At 42.4% G+C, this 26,747-nt stretch overlaps 2 protein-coding genes across 2 annotated transcripts in view; both read left to right on the top strand.

Annotated features, from left to right (window-relative positions):
* kcnab1b (potassium voltage-gated channel subfamily A regulatory beta subunit 1b) overlaps nucleotides 1-15,666 on the top strand; it is a 37,998-nt gene extending 22,332 nt beyond the window's left edge. The window contains exons 6-14 of the mRNA XM_008281204.1: nucleotides 1,898-1,942; nucleotides 4,849-4,892; nucleotides 8,704-8,790; nucleotides 12,774-12,859; nucleotides 13,371-13,491; nucleotides 13,577-13,671; nucleotides 13,824-13,944; nucleotides 14,023-14,111; nucleotides 14,215-15,666. Coding sequence (XP_008279426.1) covers nucleotides 1,898-1,942; nucleotides 4,849-4,892; nucleotides 8,704-8,790; nucleotides 12,774-12,859; nucleotides 13,371-13,491; nucleotides 13,577-13,671; nucleotides 13,824-13,944; nucleotides 14,023-14,111; nucleotides 14,215-14,304 — 778 coding nt within the window. The 3' untranslated portion in view covers nucleotides 14,305-15,666. The remainder of the gene's footprint in view (nucleotides 1-1,897; nucleotides 1,943-4,848; nucleotides 4,893-8,703; nucleotides 8,791-12,773; nucleotides 12,860-13,370; nucleotides 13,492-13,576; nucleotides 13,672-13,823; nucleotides 13,945-14,022; nucleotides 14,112-14,214) is intronic.
* Nucleotides 15,667-17,847: 2,181 nt separating this feature from the next.
* pask (PAS domain containing serine/threonine kinase) lies at nucleotides 17,848-26,657 on the top strand. Its single transcript, XM_008281205.1, has 21 exons — nucleotides 17,848-18,044; nucleotides 18,195-18,438; nucleotides 18,687-18,916; nucleotides 19,042-19,212; nucleotides 19,376-19,510; nucleotides 19,623-19,757; nucleotides 19,961-20,129; nucleotides 20,857-21,038; nucleotides 21,128-21,251; nucleotides 21,559-21,730; nucleotides 22,643-22,875; nucleotides 23,053-23,182; nucleotides 23,394-23,980; nucleotides 24,060-24,202; nucleotides 24,316-24,483; nucleotides 24,620-24,745; nucleotides 24,842-24,976; nucleotides 25,069-25,268; nucleotides 25,453-25,586; nucleotides 25,701-25,850; nucleotides 25,945-26,657. The coding sequence occupies exons 2-21, from the start codon at nucleotides 18,234-18,236 to the stop codon at nucleotides 26,115-26,117; spliced, it is 3,702 nt and encodes a 1,233-aa protein (XP_008279427.1). The 5' UTR covers nucleotides 17,848-18,044; nucleotides 18,195-18,233; the 3' UTR covers nucleotides 26,118-26,657.
* Nucleotides 26,658-26,747: the final 90 nt, after the last annotated feature.

The following is a 26,747-nucleotide window of genomic DNA, read 5'->3' on the forward strand; positions in this document are numbered from 1 at the left end:
AGCTTACAGTAATGCTTCTAAGCTGTACACATCCTTGATTTGCAGGTATGCCATGTTGCCATGTTTATTTTCTTGGCTTGGGCTGCACGGTGGCTCAGTTGGTTAGCCCGTCACCTAGAAGGTTGCTGGTTCGCGTCCCGGTTAGGATGCCTCGGATCTTTCTGCGTGGAGTTTGCATGTTCCCCCTCGTGCAGCGTGGGTTCTCTCAGGGTTCTCCGGCTTCCTCTCACATTCCAAAAACATGCTGAGGTTAATTGGTGATTCTAAATTTTCTGTAGCTGTGAATGTGAGTCGGCTGGGATAGGCTCCAGCCCCCCGCGACCCTAGTGAGGATTAAGCGGTGTATAGATAATGGACGGACGGATGGGGTTTCTTGGCTTGCCATATTAGACTGCAAAAATGTGGAGTTGAGGCTCATTTTGGAGATATTTGATCACAGACAAAAGTCTGAAGTGACAATGCTTCTAGAGGAAGTTGATCAGCTCAGAGTTGTTATCATTCATGCTGTGATCACCAACATTAAATTCATCTTCTTTAGGCTCCTCAGATTTATGATGCACCCGAAGACAAGTCTGTGCAGTTGTACGACTCTATATTTTAACAGAAATTGTCCACAGTTTGTGATTCACAGGTGTATCTTCTCTTATCCACATTCTGGAAATTGAATAAAAATAATCTTTAATTTCAGATCAGTGTTTTTACAGAAACGTGAAAGATATATGAGTTAATAAAACATCTGTTTTTATCACAAGATTTTTGTCAGTTATCACCGTTGGTTATCATTAACTGGCTGGACAGTTCCATTTTTAGGTATAGTATTGACATATTTTACTTTTTTTATTCATTTATTTAAAGCAGGGTTACCATAAATCAACAGATTTTTTTAGTTTTTTCATAATTCACAAATCATTGAATAACAGAAAACTGCTTCTTCTTCTTTTTAAAAAAAAAACTAAAATTCACTATTTAAGAATAGCAGACATAATTTTTTTGTGTTTTTTTTTTCTTTTTTTTAAAATGTGGACACACTGTTAATGAAAAAAAAAAAAGTCTATTTTTAATTACAAGTCTGGGCAATTAGCTGCCAGCGTTTTTTCAGTAATTTTTTGGAGTTAGTTGGGGTGAGTGCAGGACCCCTAGCTTCCAAATTTCTCCCATTGCTGGAATGAAGGGGCTTTGCCAAACCCATGAAGGGCAACCCAACAGTTTCAGCCACACCATGTATGTGTACAATATGATTACACCCAAGCTGCCTGTGTGTGTGTGTGTGTGTGCGTGCTTTAAAGCATTACATATGGCAAAAAATTAGGTGGTGGAAGGTGGAAAATATCTATCTAACTCTGGTGGAAGTTTGTTAATAAGCAAAAAATTCCCTGAGACCTCCCTGCCTATCCATGAAATCCAGTCATTATCTGGAACTGCAAACTTGAAAAACATCATATTTGAATATCTAACCAAGCGGGCGCTGCTGAGTGTGAGTCTGTATCTCCGCCACAGAAAAAAAAAAAACACCACTTTTCTGTTCTGAATGCACCGCCACACTGCAGAGATAAAACTCACTTATGTGTATCGCCCTTCTCCGCAACTCATGCCAGCTCTCTGCCTGCCTTCACCTCAGCTCCGGATCTGTTTAAATTATTGATCATTCAAGCATGGGGGATTTTTATAGTGGGGGAGCTATCTTGTTAGGCTACAGAGAAAAGAGTCCATCTGCGACTGTTCATACGAGATAAGTTTGGAAAAAAGGTGCAGAGCTGCTGTGACATTTACTAGATACACTGGCTCGCATGTCGTCATGCACACATGCAGGCACGGTCATGAAAACACACGTCTTTTAAAAGCAAGTCTTTTTTCTTTTTTTTATGGCTTTTTGATGTGTCTGTCTGTCTTCCCTCAGGAGATCCAGCCTGGTGATCACCACAAAGCTCTACTGGGGAGGAAAGTAAGTGCGTGTGCATACGTGTGTGTCCAGCATGTGGATTTCCCTCCTCAGATGTTCAGACTATCTCACCGCAAACAGGCTACACATTAAAACTTTTGCCTCGAGCTGCAGGGAGCGTGACATGGGATCAAACATTTTGGAGGGAAAAAAAAACCACAGGCGCAAAGACACGGTCGACACGCTCAGAAGACATGGCCACGTTTCTGTCCCCGTCGTCCTCACCGCCTCGGCCGTCTTCGGCCTTCTTGCCAAACTGCCAAGAGTCATGTCTCGTTGCACTGTCATGCTGACGTACTCTGCTCTCTGTCTGCACAAGTCACGTTCCCTCTTTAATAGTCTCCAGGCTTGTACTGAGAGAAGTACAATTTCCACCAGGACATCCACACACTTGTTATGGTTCTCTTTTAATCTGATATAACTCGGCAGACTGGTGTAAAACTTAAGCTCATCCTCTCAGAATGTCAAGGTATTTCAGTCTGCACCTCGGATGGATTTAGAGAACAACTGCTTAACCCCCAGCTGAGATTGAGAGCGGCTTTTCAAGCTTCTCATTACCAGTCCATGCAGTTGATATTTGCTGTCTAATGCGCTTCTTTAATCTTGTGCACAAAACATAAGAAACCACGATAACATGGGAAACGGCGTGTTTTTTTGTGTTTGGAATGCATTAATATAACCCTAAGCAGACTGGAAAACCACAGGAAGGAGGGAGGGAGGTAGAAAGAGAAAGTGTGAAATGAAGCAAGAAGGGAGGCAAAACAAACAGCAGACAACTGAGTAAAAAAAAAAAGAAGAAGAAGAAGAAACAAAGTACAAAAGGCAAAATGCAAGGACAGGGAAAATCATGAAGTGACTGAGTAAAGACATTTTCAGATGTACCAGCAGCTGTTTTCAGCTCTGAGAAGCACTGCACGCTTAGTGCTACATGGCAGGCAATTGAGCAGCCAGCTTGTAAACATAATGAAGCATTTAACAGCTACAGAGCCAGATATCTTCCTGGTGGAGCTGGTGGAGACCAAAACGGAGGTAAAAGGAGACTGAATATTTGGCATCCATTTAAAACATGAATGCGTTCAACTTTACTTCAGGTATTAGCTGCAAAATATACGGTCTCTCTACATAGAATAGTTTCAAATTACTAATACATTTATTGTCAAGGTGGTGGAATGTTGATGAATGTGTTTCAATTATTTGAATTTAGCACAATATCTTGGCAAAGCCAGTAACTTAAGAAACATAGATGTATTCAAATAAAAGTATAATATTTGCCTTTAAACACGAGAGAAATATCAGCATAAAGTTGGAAATGAAGTTATTTTTTTTCATAAGTACAAGTCTCTCTAAATGAAGTGCTTAAGTAAGTGTACTTTCTTATTCACTAGTTCTGCTTTGACTAGGCAACAACTGGATAAAGGTGTTGTGCACATCTACAGGTATCTGGACTGTATCATCAGGTTCAAGTCTTTAAAATTACTTTTTTCTTTGAAACATGCAATTATGCTGCAGAGTGGCGCAGTTGGTAGCACTGTTGTCTCGCATCAAGAAGGTTGCCGGTTCGCGTCCCGGTGGGGGCACTGGAATCTTTCTGTGTGGAGTCTCCATGTTCTCCCCGTGCAGCGTGGGTTCTCTCCGGGTTCTCTGGCTTCCTCCCACACAGTCCAAAAACATGTTGAGGTTAATTGGTGATTCTAAATTGTCCATAGGTGTGAATGTGAGTGTGCTTGGTTGTCTGTCTCTAAGTGTAGCCCTGTGATAGACTGGTGACCTGTCCAGGGTGTCCCCTGCCTTCGCCCTAAGTCGGCTGGGATAGACTACAGCCCCCCATGACCCTAATGAGGATTAAGCGGTGTATAGATAATGGATGGACATGCAATTATTATATGCAATTTGGCTGTGCAGACTTTCACTTTTCAGCCAAGTGATTGTCTCGTCTTTCCTAGATATGGGCTATTTTCATCTGCAAAGTCACTCCAATTGGCGAAGTACCCAACAAATCACAGGTGATCCAAGTGGTAATAATCCAGAAAACATCAGGTCAAAAATTGATTGTGGTTGGACGACAACAACTGCACCGTGGTTAAGAGGCAGAAAGTCAGACGGGACATTGTTTCCATGCCTAATAAAGCACCAGTCTGACCCTCTATTACAAGCCAGGAAGTATTAAATAAATTACTGTTATGAAAAAGAAAAAGCATATTTGATTATGAATTGGCTGCAGTCAGACACACAACATCCACTCCATGTCCTGCTCGATGCCTGTAACACATTCTTGTGAATCGACATGTAAATTACATTCCTGCCTCATCGTGTGTTGCACTCTGAGCTTATTTGTGCGGGTCTCTGCACTGTCATAGTGACAAATGTCCCTTAGTGCCTTCCATAAGCCTGTGGTGTGGATTTCTTCAGTGCAATGGCTGGTTAGCTCAGGATTAAAAATGTCACAGTCGCAGGCACCCTCCCTGCTCAGAAACCTCATTTGTGCTTTAGCTCTCTTACCAGACTTCTTTTTTTTTTTTTTTTTTAATTTGCAAATGGGTAATAGAGAAAAATTCTGGCAAACCAGCCCCACTACTTATAGAACATCTAGGAAGGACGTCCAGCAGACATCTGAGTAACGTCCTAGACGACGGCACAACTTTTATTTCAAAACTGTTTTTCAACTTTAAGAGGACGTCTTTATTGGATGTCGAAACAAAGGTCAATAAACATAAAAAAAGTCTGATGGGTGACCGTTTGCCCGCTGCACAGACACACTGCACAGTTTGTTCTTTATCCGCAGGCACACTGCAGATCGTTGAATGACCGCATTGCTATTTGGTTTTTTGCATACAAGAGAGTTGTGTGCATTAATGTATGTGCTGACATGTTGACACCACTGACATGCACTTGTCTTCCTCCCGCTGCAGAGCAGAGACAGAGAGAGGCCTCAACAGAAAACACATCATTGAAGGTAACAGGTCCATTTCCTCTCCTCTGCTTTGTCCTTCACATCACCCCATCACTCGGAACCCCACTGCACTCCTGTAATCTCCCTCTTTTATCTGTTGTCCTCCTCCCTCTTTGTTCCTGTCCGCATCTCTTCTCGCCTCTTTGATGTGCGCACAGCTGAATCGGAAAGCTGTATTAGTTCGCAGCACGTTGGACTTTGACAGATGTTTTGTTTTGTTGTTGCGTGAAATACTTTTACAGGTGTCTGGTTAAGAATCTGTTGCATCATAGGATCCATTGTATCGTCTGCTCTGCTCTTCTCTGTTTGCCTCTTTGGGAAGAGTTTTGGCGTTGCTAAAGCTTATAGTGACAAAACTTTCTCATGCCCTTCGCTCGATCCACCTCGCTTCTCAAACAGCTCGCCATCCGGTCCACGGCGCAATGCACCTCCTGCAGTGACTCAGCTCTCTCTCACATTATTAACATTCACTGCAGCCTCTGCAACTGTTCCCCCCTAAACAAGAGATGGGGAATGCACTTAGAAGGGGCAAGAACAGATGAAAAGGATATGTGAGGCAGACAGTAGGAGAGGGAAGAAAAATGACATTTCAATTTAGCCTGTGCATGACAGATAACATTTGTGAAGGAGAGAGTTGCAGTGTCTCTGTCACCTCTGGTTTGACACATTTCCTGTAATGAACTGACAAAGCGAAACATCTGCTGACACCATCCCTCTTACTGCTGATTGGAGGGCCCACTATGGGCCTGTCAATCAAACATTTGATTGATTAACATTCGCTGGTTATGATTGGGATAATCAGTAGCAGAGATCATCTCAGATTAACCCTGAGGTGACAGTGCAAGAAAAGGTCAAGGTCACTCCAGCAACCAGCAAGTATGTTCAGCACTTTCCTCTCAGGACAAAAGGAATCTCATGACAATTTAAGCATTAAAAGACTCTTTCGTAGAACACATAATTAAATGCATTATTCATTGCAGACGCTAGTAGAGTAGCTTTGTTGTGAAACCTCTTTTCCCAGTTTCCAAAAATAGAGCCCCCTTCACAGCCGGTAAACTCCAGCTAATCCACGAGACAGAGAGCGGAAACTGCTCGTGATGACGGTGCAGGCTCAGATTAGGATCCATGTAATGGGTGTTTCTGGGATCGTGGGGGTGCAGATGACAGAGGAAGGAATAAGTGGCTGTAACGGTGGTGGGGAGAGTATAACTGTCAGCTGGGATTAGTGGGTGATGATGACGCCTCTGGCGCTAATCTGCCATACGCGCACACACTTACTCACGAGCACCAGAGTGTCTTTTGCCTTGTGTCTCTGTGACTCTGCTGTCCTCCTTTGTGACAGCCTCCTGTGTGCGCTTTTCATCTTTCATCTGCTCCTCTGTGTGTGTGAATGGAACCTCATCTGCTCACAATACTTTGTTGCCATCTCTCATCCTCTCCTCAATAGACAGTGTTACTCCTCCAGCAAATACCGAGTGTGACCTTTCTTCCGATCACTCGTTTTTCTTATTAAACTCTCGCCTTTGAATTGCTTGGCTCCTCCACCAACAGCATTCAAGTCTGTAAGAAAGATAAAGGATTGCACAGGTGCAGGGATTTTCCTATCTGGAGATACTGATGTAGCCTCAGTTTGACAGGGACTAAACCTCATCGAGTTATCATTGTGAATGAATGTAACGACTATTTCTGCAGCTACAGCTAAGTTGTCATTAATGACAACAATTTTATTATTTTTATAGAGAAATGTGTTCTAGATCTGCTACATTAAAACCATCTGCCTAATAGTGTTTAGGCCCCACTGGGACACGTACGCCCGTCTTTGGGCTCTTTAGGTTCCTCTGTGGATCTGACCTGTTCTGGTGCATCCCACAGATGCAGATGGTGATTTAGGTGGTGTTGATGCCACGTTAACATCCTGTGCTCTTTGTCATGTTCCCTCCAGCGGGGTGCTAGGAAAGGCCACTGCCATCGGGGAGTGCTGTTTCCATCAGTGGGGGTGTGCTTGGTGTGCAGCAATGTTTATGTGGGTGGTACGTGTCAAAGTAACATCTATATGAGGGCCAGAAGGTTTCATAGCAGAACATCATGTTGTAATGACATGATCAATGAGTCTCACTTAATGTTGTGGCTGATGGCTTCATGTTGTTAACACAGATTAGTTTTATGTTTCAATGACAAAAAGGCCAAAATGCATTTTGTAATTTACGCCACATTCTGCACTGTGGCCTTTTATTGTCCCTGCTTTGTACTAAAAAGTCAAAAAGTTGATTATAATAATAAATATCTATTATTTGCTTAGAGTTTGTGAACAGAAGTTACCATTAGCCACCATAAAGTTTGATCGGTTAAAAGAGTATTTAATTAGAAGAATTTGCACATTAGAAATTACATTTTTCATTTATAGGATAAAGAATGCATTTTGTCCCTCTCAAACACTATCTAGTTAAAGAGACTAAACAGACGTGCCCATAAGCTTAATCATCTGAATCATGGCGCTCTGCTCATTTATGGTACTGAAATGTGCCGCAGTGTGACACACGTGTAATTAATTGCATTAAATGATGGCCGAATTCCAATCAGGTGTTTAGTTACTGATGTTTTGCACGCTCGCTCGCTGTCATTACTTACTGGGCCATTTTAATGGATTACAACCATAATTAATAGCCTAAACACATTATCCTAGTTCAAGTCTAACGTGACAAAAAGTGTATTAACCAACAATGTGCTTTACTTTTTGATGGCCAAGAAGTTCATGAGAATTAAATGCATAAAACTGGATTAAATGGCCAAAGTCAGAGTGGAATCTTCAGCATCATCACATGTATATAGGACACAGAGGCTTTTCTTTTTTCATAAAGCTGCACTCAGCAAATCATCTCTTATTAAATAAAGCAGTCAGAAATAACGTCATTTGCCAGTTGATGATGGGGCATAAGATTGAAGCGATAAGGAGCTGGGTTTTTTTCTTTGTTTTGTTTTGTTTGGGGATGCTGGCGGGGTTGCAAACAGTGTCGCTTTTTGTTGTTTGGCAAACACAACTTGCAGTCTACTGGGTAGACCAGACTGAATATGACAACTTGGATTCATACACGAAGCTAGCTGGATCTAAAGATGTGGCAGATGCAGCTGGAAGGCCTTGAGTCACATGTGGTCAACTGTCTCTTTGCCATGTTTATGAATATGTTGACTTCAGATCCCCCCAGGATCTAATTCACCCTATTTTTCCTTTAACTTGACCTAACTCGACCCTTTTTTTTTTTCAGACACATTGTTCCAATGAACTGAGCATGATCAAAAGCATCCTGCAAACAATCCAGATGAAGTTATTCCTGCCTACGTGATTATTATGATCTGGATTAACAGCAAAATGTCCAAGATGATTATGAGTGCTTTTCTTTATGCTAATGTGTCTTCTCGCTTCCTTCACTCGCGTCTTAGCTGCTCTTGTCAGCGAGAATGTGAGAGATAGGATACACCTGTGTTTTCTTGCTCTAAGCTCCGCCAGAAGAGGCCTCCTCTTATCTCGCTCCATGTCTCCTGTGCATTTAAGGGATTGAAAGATCCTCCACGATGGGAGTGATTTCCGGGTCGCAGGAGGAGAGACAGCGCGAGAAAGTTAGCATAATGAAAAGCACCCTATCACTCTTCTTTGCAGATCCAGGCCACGTGTTATGAATCCTCACTCGTGCACAGTATTTCAGCTCTACAAGAACCATGCCCGAAGTTTGTGCATCCTATTAGTGTTGGCTTGTATTCTTTGGCTTTTCCAGCCCATGTCTCACTCCGAATCCCTTCATGTCTCCTCTCACTTCAGGCTTAAAGGGCTCCCTCCAGAGGATGCAGCTCGAGTATGTGGATGTGGTTTTTGCCAACCGGACAGACAGCAACACTCCCATGGAGGGTGAGTGATTGTGACCAGGGCTCGTGGGGGCTGGCGGAGGGTTGGTGCAGGGACAATACATGTTGTTCTGTAAAACGAGAAGGTGAGAAATACTGATGAGACTGCTGTCCTTGCCTGACTGGTGGCCTTTGACTTTGACCAAAGGGGTTCGTCTTTGCGGTCAAGTGTGTATTTTCCTCTGACACACACACGCATATACAAGTAATCTGACAATCTTGCCTCATCTCTTGTCCGCTATTTTCGTCTGCCAGTCTCCCTCTATTTCTCTTCCGTCTCTGTGGGATCGCAAGCTTCCACAGGGCCTCTGAGCTGCACCCGCTCCCAGCCCTGCCTGTTCTTCAGAAGCAGGATTATCTGGCCCCTCCGGGGGAAGCTGGTGTATTTTTGGGCTGGTCTCACTAGATACAAGCCCTACTGTGCGCTCTATTCCTTTAACACTCCAGTGCTGGCTGCCTTTCCCACACATCTACCGTATGTCACCATTTATTTCCTTCAGACACTTCTTCTTCACGTTTGATGTGGCCATCACAGATACTCGGGCCCCCTTTTTTCTGCCTTTCCACAGAAACCCCCTCATCCACAGGTAGCATTTGACTGAAAAGATGGAGCCCCACTGATGCCACTAACATATTTTCCATTCTTTCCCCTTTCCCCCCCCTGCTTCCTCCCACGTGCGCCAGCAGACCGTGGGAGGCCAATCTGTCATACTTATCGTTCCAGGGGCCTCGCTGTCACTGGTAGCACTGGTGACTGGCAGGCGGACCCTACAGCGCGCTCCGTCAAACCTTTTAGTAATTTGGCTCTACAGATAAAGTCACTTCACTGCGTCGACAAGTATAATCCGATTGACAGAATGATTGACCGAGAGTCTGACAGGATGATGGGAACTGAACAGAGAAGGATGTCAAATGAAAAATATACACGGATACATGTAACAATAGATGGGCATAGAGAGTCGTGCCTTCATGTGCTCTCCCAACAATCGACATGAAGCAGTTGTGCATGTTTGTTTCATCATTTATTACAAAAAAAAAAGAGGTCAATATCATGAATCCCCATGTAGAGATTTGTGTCTTTTAGGTAGTTTCTGCTCATTTCTATATTTCTCTGTGGGCATTTGCAGTTTGTAGGACTCGTTATGCACGAGGTATTGATTCGCACACCCACATCATGCTCCAGAAACTTAAACTGGATTACCAACATCAATGGAAGCATTTACTCTCCAAATGTGCTATAAAAAAAAAAGCCGGGCTAACTAGCAGGTGCACGCGTTTGTGTTTGAATATGTTCCCGTGACTTTAACAACTTCCGACTTTGTGTGAGACCGCTCGTGTCGCCTTGGGGACAAAAAAAGTGATGTCATGGCTACAGAGTCTGTCTTTGTTATCATCAGTGCTTTCCTTCTCCCATCTACTCATCCTTCTCTGCCTCCTCGCTACTCCACCTCTCTCTCCTATGCTCTTGACTTGTTTTGTTTGGCCCACGTCCAGGCTAACAGCAGGGACGGCCCCGATGTGTGTCACAAATATGCGACTTCCTCGCGAGGCTCTGACTCCCTCTTTCGTGTCTTCTGCTGCTCTTTATTGTTGCATCTGTCAACTGCGGTGATGAGACTGTAGAGAAGTTCTCCCCAGGCTGACGTCTCATCTAGCATGTCACCAAATTGTGCAGTTTAGAAAAATACTCAGATTATAGCAAATATGATGAGAAGGTGCCTCTAGGAGAAGCGTCTGTGCTGCTCGTGTGCACAGTCAGATCATTGTATTAATAAATACACTGTAGCCTGCAGGGCAAGCTGTCTGAGCCTCTGCACAACGTTGCCACTCAAAACCGTTTTATTTGACAAAGCAATATGAAACAAACTGAGTCCGTTCAATCAGCTGAATATGGAAATATTCAGAGCGATACAGAGGCAGGAGGAAAGAGCAGACATCGCATCAATAAAAAGATTTTATATCAATCCCTTCGGCCAAGTGTTTTCTCTGGAGAGCAAATAAAATTTTACTTCCACAGCATACTGAACACAAATGTCAAGACATTCCTTTAAGTGGATGCTGCCTCTCTCCTCAAATGTTTAGCAAAAAAGAAGAGCATGCAGGATGCTCTCACCCACTCTGTCCATCTCCACTGATCCTTCTTTTCACTGCACATTCAAACGTTATTTCCCACGACCTCGGAGCTAAGACAGGCCCTTCATCAGGCACTGAAAAAACACTCCTGTGATGTGTCGTATTGATGACTGCCCCATGCATCAGGAATATAAGCTTCAAAAAGGAGGAGCATCTTCCAATCAAGCAGTTCTCACACAGATATCTGGAGACACCTGCCCTTCACTGTGCAGGAGGTTACTGTGATACCTGCTGGCTGAAACTAGCCAAATGTTGAGACTCAGGGGCATGTTGCTGCTGTGAGACAGCTCAAGGACAGGCTGACATTGGCCTGCAGCCAAGCAGCTTGTAAGTTTCTCTTATATACATACTAATGAGTGATTTCAGAGCTTTCATAGTACACAGCTAGTTTCTGTTTACCCCCTTTTTTTTCTCCATCCTTTTTGCTGAGCTAATTGGCTGCTGGGTGCATAAGCGATTGCAATCCGTGCATCCAAATGTACACTAAGTCATATGCTCGCGGCATAGTAATGCATACGATTTTGCAGATTTTCCATGTGCATTTGCCCACAGCTTCACCCACATCGAAAAAACTGCTGTGGGTTTTTTGCGAGCTGGGTGTTGATGGTGTTTGCTGGATATCTCACCTGAGCTCCACGCTCACCGTGGCATCTGTTGGTGGAGCCGATGACTCACTGCGGCCGCGTGGAAAGAAATCTGATGCTAAGACGTGGACGTTGCCGTGAATCAAGCTGTCGTCCTTCCCTTCCTGGCGCCGAGAGAGATTATTCATGTAGTTGCAAACTCTTATGAACTGTGGGTGCCTCTACGGTTCCTCACTATTTTTTCCTTCTGTCCGTGCATCCCTCCAAAATCTCTCCCTCCCTTCCTCCCCCCTCTTTGGAGCAGATGTACTGTTATTCCTCTACCCTCCCACCTGCTTCACCCACACGAACACTTGCTCTCTGTCTCTCGCTGAGCTACATTTCGGTCCAGAGAGAGAACTACTGATGAAAAGGAATCACTCTTTTTTAATCACACTCTGCTGTGGTCTCGTCTCTTCACCCTCATTTCCAGTCTCTCTGCTTCGCGTCTTGCGTCCAAGATGTGCATTGTGCTAATTTGGCAGATGTTTCATTCATGCATTTGAGTGCAGTTTACAAACCGATGCAATCACATAAATGACTATCGCCTTGTTGTTGTTTTCCTCGAGAGTTAGAAAGTTGGTGGAAGTGTTCAACAGAAACACAATCAAAGCAATATCTGTATTTCTTCCTGCTCCTCCTCATTCTGTTGGAGATGTCCTTGGTTAAAAACTCCTTTGAGAAAGTCATTCAGAGTTTTTATTAAAAACAATTTTGCATGTTCACTGTTACGCTAACCATTACTTCCCTGCTGCATCTGAAAGCAAAAATACACAAACCGCCAAAGGCCATTGAGGTTGGCTACAGCTCCTTCAGTTTTAACTTGCTGTAATTTGTTCCACTGAATGAGCAACATTCGGCCAAGGTTGGCTGAATCTTTTCATTTGACCCCTGCAGCATTTGGCCACATTAAGTAATGTGACCCCAGAAAACAGTATCTGCTTACACAAGTGTTTAAAATGAGAGAAGCCTTTATCGCCAAGAGACTGAATGCACTCCAAAGATCCTCTTAGTTTCTTACCCTCCTGAAGATGCCACTTTGACCAAAGGCTGACAGCCTGTTCTTGTCATAATGTTTTTGACTATAGAGTGTAAAATAATCTAAGGTATGACGTTGCAAACAACCTTTTAATATATGTAAAGATTTGTTTTTTCTTCCAGTTTGCAATTGTGGCGCCATCCACTGTTCAATTATTGACACTGTACGTCTGTATTAATATTGTTTTGACAGAGATAGTGAGAGCAATGACGCACGTGATCAACCAAGGGATGTCCATGTACTGGGGGACATCAAGGTGGTCTGCCATGGAGATCATGGTGAGTGATGGAGAAAGACATTATGAGGCAGGCAGCATTAGGTAAAAACCACTGGACAATATGTTGATATATTTGTCCCTTTTTGTGAATCCCTGTTGTGATATTTTGCAGACTTTTTTTTTTTTTAATATCATGAAACACCCTAAGAAAGAAATGTCTTGTCTAAATTATTAATACTAAGCAAGTACAAAGTCACACATCTAACAGAATGATTGTAGACAATGAGGAAACTGCATTTAACTGCATGTATTCAATCTAATTTCAGTGATTTCAATTGTCATGTATCCCTCACTACTCACGCCTCACTACTGAAGCTGTCAGCTCTATGAAAAAAATATCAACTCTTCCTTATACTCTACAGGGTGACATGAATGGAATCCAAACCATACATGCTGCTGAGCGAGCTGTTTAACATAAAGGTCTTTTTTTAAAGTTGTATTTTATTTTACAAGTCTCCTTATCTGGTAAACATTTCTTCCCTTCTTGTTATTCCCTTTTCCCATTCAATTAGGAAGCATATTCTGTGGCCAGGCAGTTTAATCTAATTCCACCGGTGTGTGAGCAGGCTGAGTATCATTTCTTCCAGAGGGAGAAAGTGGAAACTCAGCTTCCAGAGCTCTACCACAAGATAGGTAGGCCTATAATAGGTTTCTCCTGATGTCAGGTTTTGTTACAGATTTTACATCCTGTTGCTCAGCGGTAATTATGCTGTTGCAGGTGTGGGTGTCGTGTCTTGGTCCCCTCTGGCCTGTGGAATTATCACTGGAAAGTACGAGAACGGCATCCCAGAAACCTCCAGGGCCTCAATGAAGGTACAGGTTGAATTTCATTAAACCACCTCTCCAGTGCTGTATTACTGAACTCATATCTAGCGAGTACAACCACGCAGCATGAACTGGTTTGAGTTACTTTTTCCTGATTCTCATGTGTAATCCTAATGTTTCTGCTTTTCCTGCACCTCCAGCCATACCAATGGTTGAGGGAGAAAATAACGAGTGAGGATGGGAGAAAACAGCAGGCTAAACTAAAAGACCTGGCTCATATCGCAGAGAAGCTCGGGTGTACTTTGCCACAGCTAGCCATAGGTAAAAGTCACTTTCTGTCAAAGCTAATTTTTGTTCTTATAAGACTTCCAATGATATCCTCCTATCCCTGATCTTTAGCCTGGTGCCTAAGGAATGAGGGGGTGAGCTCAGTGCTTCTGGGTTCCTCCAATCCAAGCCAACTAACAGAGAACCTGGGAGCCATTCAGGTACAAAGAGATTTTCAAGCCTGGCTAATACTGTATAATCATTTCATTACCTGGTCTTTCACACAGTCTCGACACTCATCTTTCTTTGTTTCGTGCATTTCAGGTAATTCCAAAGATGACAGCAGGCATCGCCTCAGAAGTGGATCATATACTGGGCAACCGTCCACACAGTAAAAAGGACTACCACCATTAGAGAACTATGCTCAAAAAGCTTATCAAAGCTCACTTTTCACAGCCATGGCACCATAAAAAGGTGTGGCCAAGACTGCTTGTGTGTGCGCGTGCGCGTATGACAGTGCGTGTGACTGTGCAATGTGTTCTGCTTGGCTCCTTCAACCAGTACTCATTAATGTAAAGTGAGCTACTTGACAAAGCATGCATGTTACAGCTATAAGCAGGCAGCCACTGGAGTAAACAAAAGTTAGAGGATCCGGCTAGAGACGATTTCTGGTGTGAAAACCTCTTCCACTCCAACAAACTGCATGTGCAGAAAGTGCTGAACCATAAATTCATGAAAGCAAAATATTACGTAATTTAGACATAACACTTGTTCAAATTACTTCTGTGAATATGGCTGTCAGTGCAAGTAAAGAAAACTTTAGAGGAACTTATTACCCCCCCCAAAAAGCATCACATTAAACTCATGAAAGTGCAGTAAGTACACAACAAAAAGAAGATCTGTATCAAAATGTTCTTAATGTTAAACAAACCTACCTTACTAGATGTTTGTGGTGTGTATAGAAAAAAAAGAAAAAAGATTCATTGGTAATGTTTATAATTCGGCCCGGTCTCAGCAGACGGGATAAACACTCCTCATTTGCAGCTGGAGCTGGCCTGTCAACATGATGTGTTGTGTCAGTACTGGATGAGCTGAAATTCTTCTCACTATGTTTCCGCAAAAACCAAGAGAGCTAATTTTAACAACATGTTTCAAAACATCTGTCCTGACTGTTATAGATATATACATATATATATTTCCTAAATAAGCAGCTATGTCAGAATGAGATTCCTGTCTCCTTATGTTGTTTCTTTTTTTTCTTTTTTACTTATGCAAAAACACTGCAGAGTGTACTTTCCTACTGGGACCCTTCAACCCCTTTTAGTTTGTACTCCGCCAGACTCTCTGTCTGTGGTGATAAAGTCTGACTCATTTAATTTCAGTCTGTGTTGTGGCTAAACCATTTGTCTAGTCGGAGTTGGAGAGACGATCCTCCTGAGGGGGAGCTTATGGATCTAACAAACAAAACCATGTAGCTAATGAAGTGACTCGGTTAAAAGAAAAACAACACCATATGGACCCCTGCAGTAATTGCACCTGGAACGCATTGCATTTTTACCCAACTTCTCCCAGATGCCAGTTTTACGTAACAGGATTATCTTTATTATGTTTTGTCTGTTCAAACATGTATTTTGGTGTCGTCCATCAGATTTGTACATGGAAATAAAAAGCTCATAATTCTCATGTGATATGTTTTCAAGATGTATGATTATTTTCTATTCATGTAATGGGTGCATTATTTTTTCTAACCCAGTACAATAAATCAGCTTAAAGGTCCCATACGGTGAAAATCTACTGTTATTGTGTTTTGTGGTTGTTATAAACTCGGAGGTGTGAAGTAAAAGCTGTGAAGATATGAAGATGATTCTGCAATATCTCAGCCCCCCCGAAACTAGATGGTCTCCAGCTTTACAGGCCCGTACAAATTTAACCTAAATGCTACGTATGACCAGATGTTCTACTTTGTGCGGGACAGTCACGCATTTCCATCACCTTTCACACAAATTGAGACGTTGTCCCGCATTGCTAATGACAGACTCCAGTTTTGAAATGTGTGTTTTATAATCAGGCATTTATCAAGTGGTTGTGTGGAGAAAGCAATGAGGGCTGTCATCAGGGGGGCGGGGCGGGGCAGGCTGTTGGATCGTGTAAATCAAACTGGGATGTGGACGCAGGTTAGGGGTGCGCCCAGCAACAAGAAACAATGGAGATCAGGTCAGAATGGCACTAATAATAAACTGAAGATTAACTGACAGTACTATTGCGAGGGTTGCGGCCCTGTATAAGATCTATAATGGGGCATGTTAAAGTTATCATGCTTCTCGAAGTTTACTTACAGTGCTGTCAATATGAAAACACGCACTGACATGACGTCGATCATAAAGTTTTAAAACCAGCAGTTGCTGAAAATAAGGAATGGCATTTAACCCTGGGAAAGAACAGAGGACTGTATGCCACCCCTTTGCCACCCCATTAATATTTCTCTAGATCCGCCCCTGTACGTACGATCACTGCCAGGAGAGCCAGAATGAACAGATACCTCACAGATTTGTATTTTTATTTTTTTTACTTTTTAGAGCTGCTTCTGCTAACTAAATTGTCTCAGCCATGAGCAAACCACGCCAAATGTTCTGTTGTTGGGTGCAAGAGTGAACACAAGCATCAACAGGCACTCCCTGCATCTGAGGAACTGAAGATCCAGTGAATTGCTATTACTTTTAATGGCAATGTCACCACAATTGGAAAATCCTAAGTCTCAGCATGTTGTATGGCTAACATGGCTAACATTAGCTTTGATCTTATGTGCCCAAATCAGAGCACTGTTTAAACTGTAGCGCTGAGAGACATTCAGAGATGGTGGAAATTTTAAGACAACTTGATACCAGTAAGCAAGGACTGCATGAGTTACTGTATTTTAATCCTGCTAGTTGTGCACAAGTGCAACTTAAACTCATTCAGTGTTTACATCTGTTTGCTTCTCTCCTGCTCTCTCTGCTCACATGTGCTCCATTTTAATGTCCAAATTCTCGATAAAGCTGTTCTCATTTACATATCTTCATATTTCTCTTGTCATACAATGGAACAAGTACAAAATAAAACTGAAACATAGAGCATTAAGATCACAGTGCTGCTACGCTGCACCTCTAAAATATGGATTCTATTACTGCAACATTGCCTGACAAATTCACCATACACGAGTTTTAAAAAATGGGTGTCCGATATAAAGTAATATTTGGCAGCAATATAGAGAAAGCTAGAAGTCATAGAAATTCCCCATCCCACACATAAGCAAAGAGAGTCTTCTTCCTGAAGCAGGCATCAACAGCAACAGTGCAGCTGCATTTAAAGCTACTGACACTGGGACAGCCCATTTAGAACACGGCTAAAAACAGTTATACAGTCATGGTCAAATGAACCATCTTTGCAGTATTCTGAGCTGAAGAAAGACACAATCTAAACATGTGTGAAACTTTCATTAATTTGCTGAAAATGGGACCTTTAAAGCTTATTGTATGCTTATTTATTATTTTTTGTTTAAAAAGTTCGTCATTTTTACTTTTGAGGTTTGTCTGTTTTGTTTTGTTTTTCTGTAATGATGAAATAAAACTTTTTTTGACTAATGGACAGATATGCTTTTGAGACATTTCCTCGTGCAGTGTTATTTATTATTGTGTTATTGTTTTTGTGACAGTGTCTCCTTGGTAACAAAGGCGGGCATTTCCGGTTAATTATCCAATGAGCGTTTCCAGAATTTAAACGTGCCGTTTGATTGGCTGCTGGAGACTTCCTTCAAATCGCCTCCTCGACTGGCGCGCGAAGCCCGCGGCTTACAAAAAACATTGCTGAATCAAGTTAAGTAGTAGCAATAAAATCTGCTTTTAACCAAGGCTGACCTGGTTGCAAGGCGTCGAAGTTGTCCGAATGTTACGGTAACGTCGACTATTAATAAAACCAGAAAAAATAAACCGAGAAAACCCTGCTACCTTGGAACAGAACGGAGCACGACCGAGTTTGTTTATAGTCGCGTTAGCAGCAGAGCTAGTAGATGGCTAGCTAGCTGGGTAGCGCAGGGAGGTAACGTTACCTTGTCAACTAGCGTCAACTGAAACTGCAGAGGCTAACAGCTAGGAAATACAGGCCGGACACGAGCTAGGGTGAGTGTTATGCCGGACTTATTCTTTTATTCAAACGCTAGAACTTAAGCAACTCATTGTTTTCAATAAAGAATTTTCTTTGCTGCTCAGTTAACCAGTCTTTCTAAACCAATATCACTGCAATTCAATCATTCTGTCTACGGTTTATAGTTTGACCAGTCATTGTCAGACCCAGCTGGAGCAACAACAATGTCGCTTTCGACCGAAGCTCATTTTGCGGCTAACCAAAGCTTCAGCGATAAAGGACAGACTATATGTGTGGTGCCAGACCTCTCCTCTGATCTCCTGGAAGATGACTTTGACATGAACAAGTCCTACCCATGTACTCGGAGGCCATTGTACAAGAAAAGGCTTTTGGCATTGCAACGTCGTTATTATCCTGGCTCTTTGACAGGTAAGTTTAATCTTTTTGGTGGTAATTCAGAATTCAATAATTTATAAAATACTAACACCTAACATTTAAATTTGCTGTTTTCTGTATCTCTGAATAAAGAATATTGACTATATCTATCCCTTTTTTTAGTGAAAACAACCCATTTGAAGATAACACCTTGCGCTATTAGGAATAATAATTGTTGCTTCCCTAATTATCAGGATGAGAGTTAAGTTTAAGTTCATTTTGACCCTAATTTTTGCTTGCAGGGGATCATTTGGATGTTTGCACGTCTGTGGCACAAAGAAATCACCAAATCTCTAACTTACTTTATGGCTCCCCGGTTTTTGCTGAGTCCCTGCCACGCCCGTTCACCATGTCAGAGAAAGAGGAGAGCCTCTTCAGTCAGCTAATCTCTGGAGATTTTGGCCTACCGGGAAATCCAGCTGCCATCAACCCAAACAAAGTCATTCTTACTGTCAATAAGAAAACCAGAGAGGTACTGTGTGTGCTTTTAATTGGAGCAGTGGTGCTTGACAACAGCATCAGTTAAACAGTACTTCAGTTATTGGAATTATTGACCGAAAATATGTTTTAGCGTCTCCTTTTATCTTAATTTTTCAGATTTTGTCAGTCAATGAAGAAGCATGCAAACTGTTTGAGTGCACCACTAATGAGCTGATTGGGAAGAAGCTGTCCGCTATCTTAAAGAAAACCAGTCAAGTCTTGGAAGAAGCACTGGAAGAAGATTTTCCACTATCAGATGGAACTATTGCAGCAGTTTCTGGAAAAGTGGTATGAAACATACCACATACTGAATCACTAAATTTTCCTCAAAACACGATTAAATCAAACCACCATTCAAATGAATGTCTTTACGTTTTTTGTACAACTGTTCAAAGAATTGTATATGTTTACAAGCATGTTTTGTATGCTTAATGTGCTGATTTTTCTGTAGTTGGATGCTGTGACATTATCTGGAGAAGTGCCAGTGTCTGTGTGTACACACAGCCAGTCACAAAATGAAGAGGACTGGATTCTCATGATGGAAAATGTGGAAAGGGTATCAGCCTTTTTGTCCTTTTCACAAGATGTAAGTACAGCATTATTTAGAACACTTAATTGTGGGATTTTTCTTTACTTCCTTTTTAAATTTGTAAATATATTTGTATATGTTAGATATTCACATTTGATTTCATTTCTAGGGCAGGATCCTAACCTGTGACTTGGCATTTGCCCATCTCCATGGATACCACCATCCTGAGGAGTTGAAAGGAGCGTATGTTAAGGAGCTAATCCCCTCTTTACAAATCCCTCTCCGCAGTTATGCATTGCCCAAAGTAAGCACACTTTACAACTGAAACTGTTCCACTCAGCTAAGGAAAGCTCCCGTTGTTAACCTCTGCTTTCAAGTTCCTGTTTACCAATATGCTTCTTAGGCATTTTAGAGGGACAGAAATGAAATGATTTCCCTAAACTTTCTAAGCTCAGGTATTTCTGTAAGTCTGCAATGTTTGACTTTGCTTTTTCTTCCCTCTTTCAGATGCTCAGGGTTCAGAGAGTGTGTGGTAAAAGCAGAGAAGGTGCATCAGTCCCTCTGTGTGTCAAACTTCAGGGGGCAGTAGTGTGTGGAAAACCCCAGCACCTAAACAGTGGGAGTGGGACTGTTTGTACCTGTCCAGCAGAAAGTCTTGAAATGTCAAATGGAGAGGGCAAGCAGCCATGCTCTTCTGTGTGCAAGAAACAAGCTTCACACTCTGTGCACTGTGAGCAACCAGCTCTTGGAAAAGAGCAGTCCTCAGGTATGTTGTTTAGTTGGATGTTAAGACTAAGCTGGGACCTGTGGGTTGGTCGCACAAGGATTAAATACACACCCAAAATTAGTTTGAGGAAACTGGTGCCTAATCCACTATAGCACACTGTTATCCCACGAACCCTTCAATCATTTTGCCGTCTAAGAACCCATGACTTTACATTAAAATGTGTAGAGGATTTAAAAAAAAAAAAAAAAAAAGAAAACCTTGTTTGGAATAGGAATCAAAATGTGATGTAACTGGCAAACATTGCTGAGAAGTTGGGTTGTGCTGCATGCTGTTATTGAATCTTGTTTAGATGTGCAAACTGTACAGAAACCCGCTGGATTAACTTACAACTGCATATTCACAAAGGCCGATAAGACAATACAGTTTGGAGGTGCATAATTTTATGTCTAAGAGCTGTAGTGTGCACTAGTTGAATAGTATCCTCAAACCTACTTGACTTTTGTGTGTCAAACTGATTTGATATGTGAAACTTTAGACCAATCAACAATTTGGAAATTGAGACCCTTGAAAACACTATATGTAACCTAAAAATGTTGTTCACTCGATGCTGTATTCAGATAAACAGTACTTGTTGTTTCTGAATGTGCACCTTGAATGTGTGTCTGTACTTTCCCAGAGGTCAAAGTGGACAGCATTGTCCTCTCCCCCAGCCCAGCACTGGAGTACTGTGGAACGGTTTGGGTGTTTGCTCCTGTGAGCGGCCTCCTCCTGCTCCACCCTGACGGCTCAATCTTCAGCATTCACGACCATGTGGCGCTCAGTCTGTTTGGCTACAGCAAGGACGAGCTGCTGGGAAAGGTTAGCCAACATGACCGGCTGAACAAGGCTGTTCAGACTGAGGACCGTGCCAACTCTCACTTCTGTCACTGCTGCTTTGTCATCAACAGAATGTCACTTTCCTGATGCCTGGTTTCTATGGATGGATGTCAGACGGAAAGGCCAGCCCCTTCTCTGATTCTCATGTAGACGCTGGTAGAAGTCCAGCCTCATCCAAAAAGTCAGGAAGATCTGGTATGCAGTTGTATGCTATAGTGACAAATTATAGCGTGACAGTATATGATTTACAACCAACTTGCTGTGATTACTTATGTAACTCATACAAAAAAATTGCAACATGTCATATCTGTCTTACCAGACTGTTTTTTTTATGCTTTGTTTTGTTTTGGGTTTTTTCATGGGCCCCTCTCAGCGATTTAAGTCATGACTGTTCTGTTACTCTGTTGTTTTAGCCCAGATTTATTTCTATTGTGTCTTGTCATGCAATATTATTTGTTTACTGTGCATCATTTAGTCATTTCCCTCATTCTCTCAACCTTAGACCCTTCCTTGCTTGTGGCGGGAGACATGGCCATGGTGCGTCAGGCTATCCTGGGAAGGACCTCAACAGGGAGAGGCAGAATCTTCACTGGAACCAGCACCAGGCTGGAGAAACAAGGCAGCGCTCTGTCTACTCTCTCTCCTCCGGCACTTACCTCCACACGTGTGGTTATGTAAGTTAGCAGGCACTATGGGCTTGTTGTCAAAAGCAGGCTGGATGTTTTTTACTTAAGAGGCAGTGACTATATCCCCAAAGGGTAATAATCTTCCTGAATGTAACCTTGTTTAACTCTGACAGAAGGTTATATGCTAGCAGATGTTAGAACTAATTGAAGACACTCAGCGGAATTTGTATTCTCTCAAATTTCGGACAGACAAAAGCTGCTGTAGGAACAATCAGGCACCTAAAAGCAGCAGAGTGCATGCATATTTAATGTGCTTTGCAGTAAATCTGGAAACACAGCAACTCTGTGGTCACTGTTTGTGTCCCTGACCAGCCAGCAGGGATAGTAAAAGTCTTTACATCTTTCTCATATTAAGAAAGCTTTTACTACAGTTTATTTGAGTGCTTTTGATTTTATTTGACTGATTTGTTAATAGTTATGAAACTGGAAAATCTCAGAATCTGCATTTACAATATTTTATATGTCCTCTTTTGCCATCTGTTGGACAAATAATATCACAGCATGTTTGGTATGCAAATAAAGGGCCAATTAAAACAATATTTATATGGGTTTAGCCAAGTCTAATCATGAGTAGGCAGACAAAAGTCTGCATAAGTTAAAGAAAAGTTTGAAATACTAGCGATGGTCATGGACCTGATATGTAGAGAGATAATAGAATAGATTCCTCGAACAGTACTTTATTGGTTTATAACCTTCTCTATCGTATGATTGATGAGACTAAAAGATTTAAATGGTCTTCAGCCTTTATTCTAGACCAACATATAAGATCTATGACATCCTGACATCTGTTAGAAATTTCATACTGTGTGTGCATGTATGCACGCTTTTTTTTTTTTTTTTCATGGCAGACTTGTAAATATTGTTGGAACAATTGAATTTAAGCAACCATTCTTTCCTCAGGGCCAATGACACTACAGAGCTGATGGAGGAAGCGGCCCAGGTGGCTCCCTGTAGTAGCCAGCTAGATAGTGCCGATACCACCCAGGCACTCCTCCAGACATTTGCCTGGGTGGAGCCTCCTGGAGAAGATACCTGCTGCTTGGTTCTACCTGAGCCATCACCCCATAACAGACGACAGCAGCTGGCCAATGGGGTTCAGAAAAATGGTGCATCTGGCATCCAGGTTATCTCAGGTGTGGTGTGGCTATATGTATCTTTTTCTTCTTTACATTTAATTGTCTGTAGTTGTAACATGCAACTCAAACGTTGGTCAGAACTGCAGTACATACTGTATTTGCAGCAAATGTAAAAAAGACAAGTTCTGTAAAATTGGAATAAGTAACAGACTGATGTTTTTTCTTTGTCTATAGATGCTTCTGCTCAGAATAGACATGCTGTTGGCAAAGTGAGCGGCAAGTCTCCTGATGTAGGAAAGGACCACCACTCGTGTACCTCTGTCCTCCAAGACTCAAGCTTTGAGGTCATCTCACTGGAGAGCAGGTGAGGAGTTTTTTTTTTTTTCAGCAATGTGGGTACAATGCACAAGCCCTAAAAGCTACTGAGATACCAGGCTGAGATTAGACAGAAAACATTCTTCAGGCATGTTCACATTTGTCCACCTCCTTTTGATGAACTCGATGGGTTTATTATGAAAAAATATGCCAGAAGTTGTTACACTATGTAATTGATTTATTAAAATTTAATTTCTCAGATCTTCCTCTGGCTTCTGTGAAAAGTTTGCTGGCCATGCTGGTTCTGATCCAGCCCAGGCGGAGGACTGTCATTCAGCACATATATTCGACTCAGCCAGCTGTTTCCTGGACCTCAACAGCAATGGTGATCTGGTAACCCGGGCCCTAGCTGACCTTGACCTCAGCAGTAGCATTGAGGTGCTCACTCGCAGAGAGCACAACGATGACAACCAACACTCCATGACTTCTTGTGATACAGCCGAGCTCCTGCGTACACCCTCCCCGTGCATGGTGGAGTCTGACCAGGAAGCAGAGCCTGTTGACATTCGGGATTCTGCTGTTAAAGCCAGAAACGGCGCCAGCGAAGAGCTAGAAAAGCAGCAGGGCGAGCAGGATCAGTGGGCAGCTCTCTCTGCGATTCATAAAGGAAAGAGCCAAGAGTGCTGTGTACAAATTAATAGTGAGATTCAGCCAATGGAAGACGTTCCCGCCACGTCGACTCCTAAAAAGCGGAACGTGAATGGACACAGACTGTCCTCAGACACCACACAGATACTCGAGGGGAAAATCCAAGGAAGTGGATACCACAGAGATGGCACAAGAGTTGGTTGGTATCAAGTGTTTACGATTTCCTCATAAAAAAACGTGAGAAATGAATAGAGAATAACAGTGTTTTCTTTCTCCAGATGTGCAGTGTGATGTGTGCAGGACCAACCTTCCTGATGGAGGCTTCATGTTCTGTGTGTGGATGAGTCGGCCCGGCCAGCAGGGGGCACTGCTGCAAACAGATCGATCCCTGCAAAATCTATCAGCAGCCAGTCCAGGAGAGGTCAGTTACTGACAAGATCTTAAGTCAATATGGCACATTATAATTCTTTTTTAAGCATAAAAATGGTTGTACAGCTTTCAACTCATTCGTCATTGACTCATTCCTTCCTTCAGAGGATTGGTGAGGCCAGTCCAGGTGAAGCATTGCGCTCCACCATGGACCTCGAGCAGTCTCGAGCCTGTGACGGGCAGTTTGCAGAAGAGTACCAGCCACTCAAAGCTGTGGGTAAAGGAGCTTTTGGTTTTGTCTGGAAGGCAGTAAGGCACTGTGATGGACAAGAAGTAAGACAACATTTTTTTTCATGCAGAAATACACAATTTCTACTAATACAGAGTGAAGCAATTTCTGTGCAAGTGTAGCTTTGTTCAGGAGCGAGGATTGTGACCGTATCGCCACTTTACCAACTTACATCTGCAGGTGATTGTGAAGTTCATTAGCAAGACCCGAATAGTGAGTGACTGCTGGGTGGATGACCCCATGTTGGGACGAGTGAGCCAGGAGGTTGCCATACTGACACGAGTGCAGCACCACAACATTGTCAAGGTAATTGGGTTGTTACATCAGAACACTTCAGTCACCAAGTTTCAGAAAACATTTGTTCATAATAATAAGTCGCTTTGCTCATGTGTGTGCCACTAGGTGCTGGAGGTGTTTGAGAATGGGAGTTATTTTCAGATGGTGATGGAGAAACACGGAGATGGTTTGGACCTTTTTGAATTTATAGACATGCAGCCACGGCTGGATGAGCCTCTGGCCAGCTACATCTTTAGACAGGTATGTGCACGGCCCAAAAATATACACATGACAGGAGAACAGGCTTTGGAATGTGATTTGTGATTCTGTTCCTTGTTAATTTCTCCTTCTAGCTGGTTGCTGCTGTTTTCTATCTGAGGAGTAAAAACATCCTTCACAGAGACATAAAAGATGAGAACATCATAATCGACAAGTGTTTTCACATCCGACTGATAGACTTTGGCTCTGCTGCCATGATGGCTCCCGGGAAGCTCTTCTACAATTTCTGTGGCACACTGGAATATTGCTCCCCGGAGGTGCTTCAGGGAAATCCGTGAGTATATAATAGCTGCGAATGACAAGTCCCGTTTGTTCCCTATATAGTTTTATTGTCAGTTTAGGTTGAAAGATGAGTAGCAAGTGTCCCTTTATATGTCAGCGTTTCACTCAAATCATTACACCCAGATGTGGAATGTAGGTTATTTTATTTAATGGTTGTTTTCCACATTTTTGTGTAGCTATGAAGGTCCAGAGCTGGAGATGTGGTCTCTGGGAGTTTTGCTCTACACTCTGCTGTTCAGTGAGAACCCATTCTGTGGTGTGGGCGAGATCCTGGATGCCAAACTAAACCCTCCCTTCCGTCTCTCTCCAGGTATGTCATTGTTTCTTTGCTGCTGGCTGCAAGTAGTTTTAGTTGATTAACTCACAAAAAAATGTATAGATTCAGTTTCCACGAACTACTCTGAATTTCTGTGTACACTCGCAGAACTGCATGGTGTGTTACGTGGACTGCTGCACCGTGATCCCACTAAGAGAATGACTTTAGACCAGCTGCTGCTGCAGTCCTGGATCAGCCAGCCCATTTCTCTTGCAGAATACAGCTGGGCAGAGGTGGTTCCTGACACTCAGAGCATCTGTGAGTATGCTTTAACACTAAAGTTAGACTGACAATGGCCAGTCATGTTTTAATGTACTGAGGACTTGCTCTTTTTTTTTTTTTTTTTAAACAGGCTCACCACAGTATCAAGAACCCAGTCCTAAAGTGTACATCAAACAAGGCTTGTTCCCAGATGACGCTGATGAGACGTTGCCTGAGGATGAGGACGAGGTGGAAGATGAGGACGAGAGGATGTCAATGGTGGCCCTGGAGTCTGAGCTGCAGAAGTACCTCCATGAGGACTGAAAATTGCATTTTGACGAGAGTAAAGCCCAAACTATCCATCCAACATTTATTCTGCAGGAGTCAACACGGATATGAACAGCACAATAAGAAACAGGAAGCTGAGTCAGAAATAGAACCCGACTGTCGAGACCAAATCATTCAGACAAATGGACTTTTGCCTTTGTCACCACTGATCAGTCATCATGTGCCTGTTGACAGATTTCTCAAAGCAGCAGAAGAAGGCAAATACAATTTGGTGTATCTGCAGAAATGTATCATTTATTTAATCTGCTTTATTTATTCTTTGCATTTTAGGCATAGTTGAAGCAGCACAATTATAGTGACAGTTAATGGCTTTGCAACCAAAACCCACAAGTGAGCACATCCTTTTGCTGTTAACCTCACAAACCTCAGAAATCAGATCAATGGAGTCTTGATCCACACTTATTTAACAGATGGCCTTTTTATCTTCCCAGTTTTAATCTTGGATATTTTAATTAAAAGTGTAAGTATATTTACAATATTTTATGTATTTATTTTTATACATTAATAAATATCTCACCACAAACACATTGTTCTTTTGATTTGACTGATTTGAACTGCATGGAGCCACAGGATGGTTTTGATTTTCATGAAAACATTGTAAAGGTA

The sequence above is a fragment of the Stegastes partitus genome, unplaced genomic scaffold (assembly GCF_000690725.1).
Source record: "Stegastes partitus isolate 25-593 unplaced genomic scaffold, Stegastes_partitus-1.0.2 Scaffold226, whole genome shotgun sequence".
Taxonomy (NCBI): domain Eukaryota; kingdom Metazoa; phylum Chordata; class Actinopteri; family Pomacentridae; genus Stegastes; species Stegastes partitus.

What these genes read in the sequence shown, in the direction of transcription:
- pask (XM_008281205.1), top strand. Translation starts at nt 18,234, where the DNA reads ATGTCGCTTTCGACCGAAGCTCATTTTGCGGCTAACCAAAGCTTCAGC. An exon ending in TTATCCTGGCTCTTTGACAG is followed by an intron (nt 18,439 to 18,686) that starts GTAAGTTTAATC and finishes TTTTGCTTGCAG; the next exon opens with GGGATCATTTGGATGTTTGC. An exon ending in GCAGTTATGCATTGCCCAAA is followed by an intron (nt 19,758 to 19,960) that starts GTAAGCACACTT and finishes TCCCTCTTTCAG; the next exon opens with ATGCTCAGGGTTCAGAGAGT.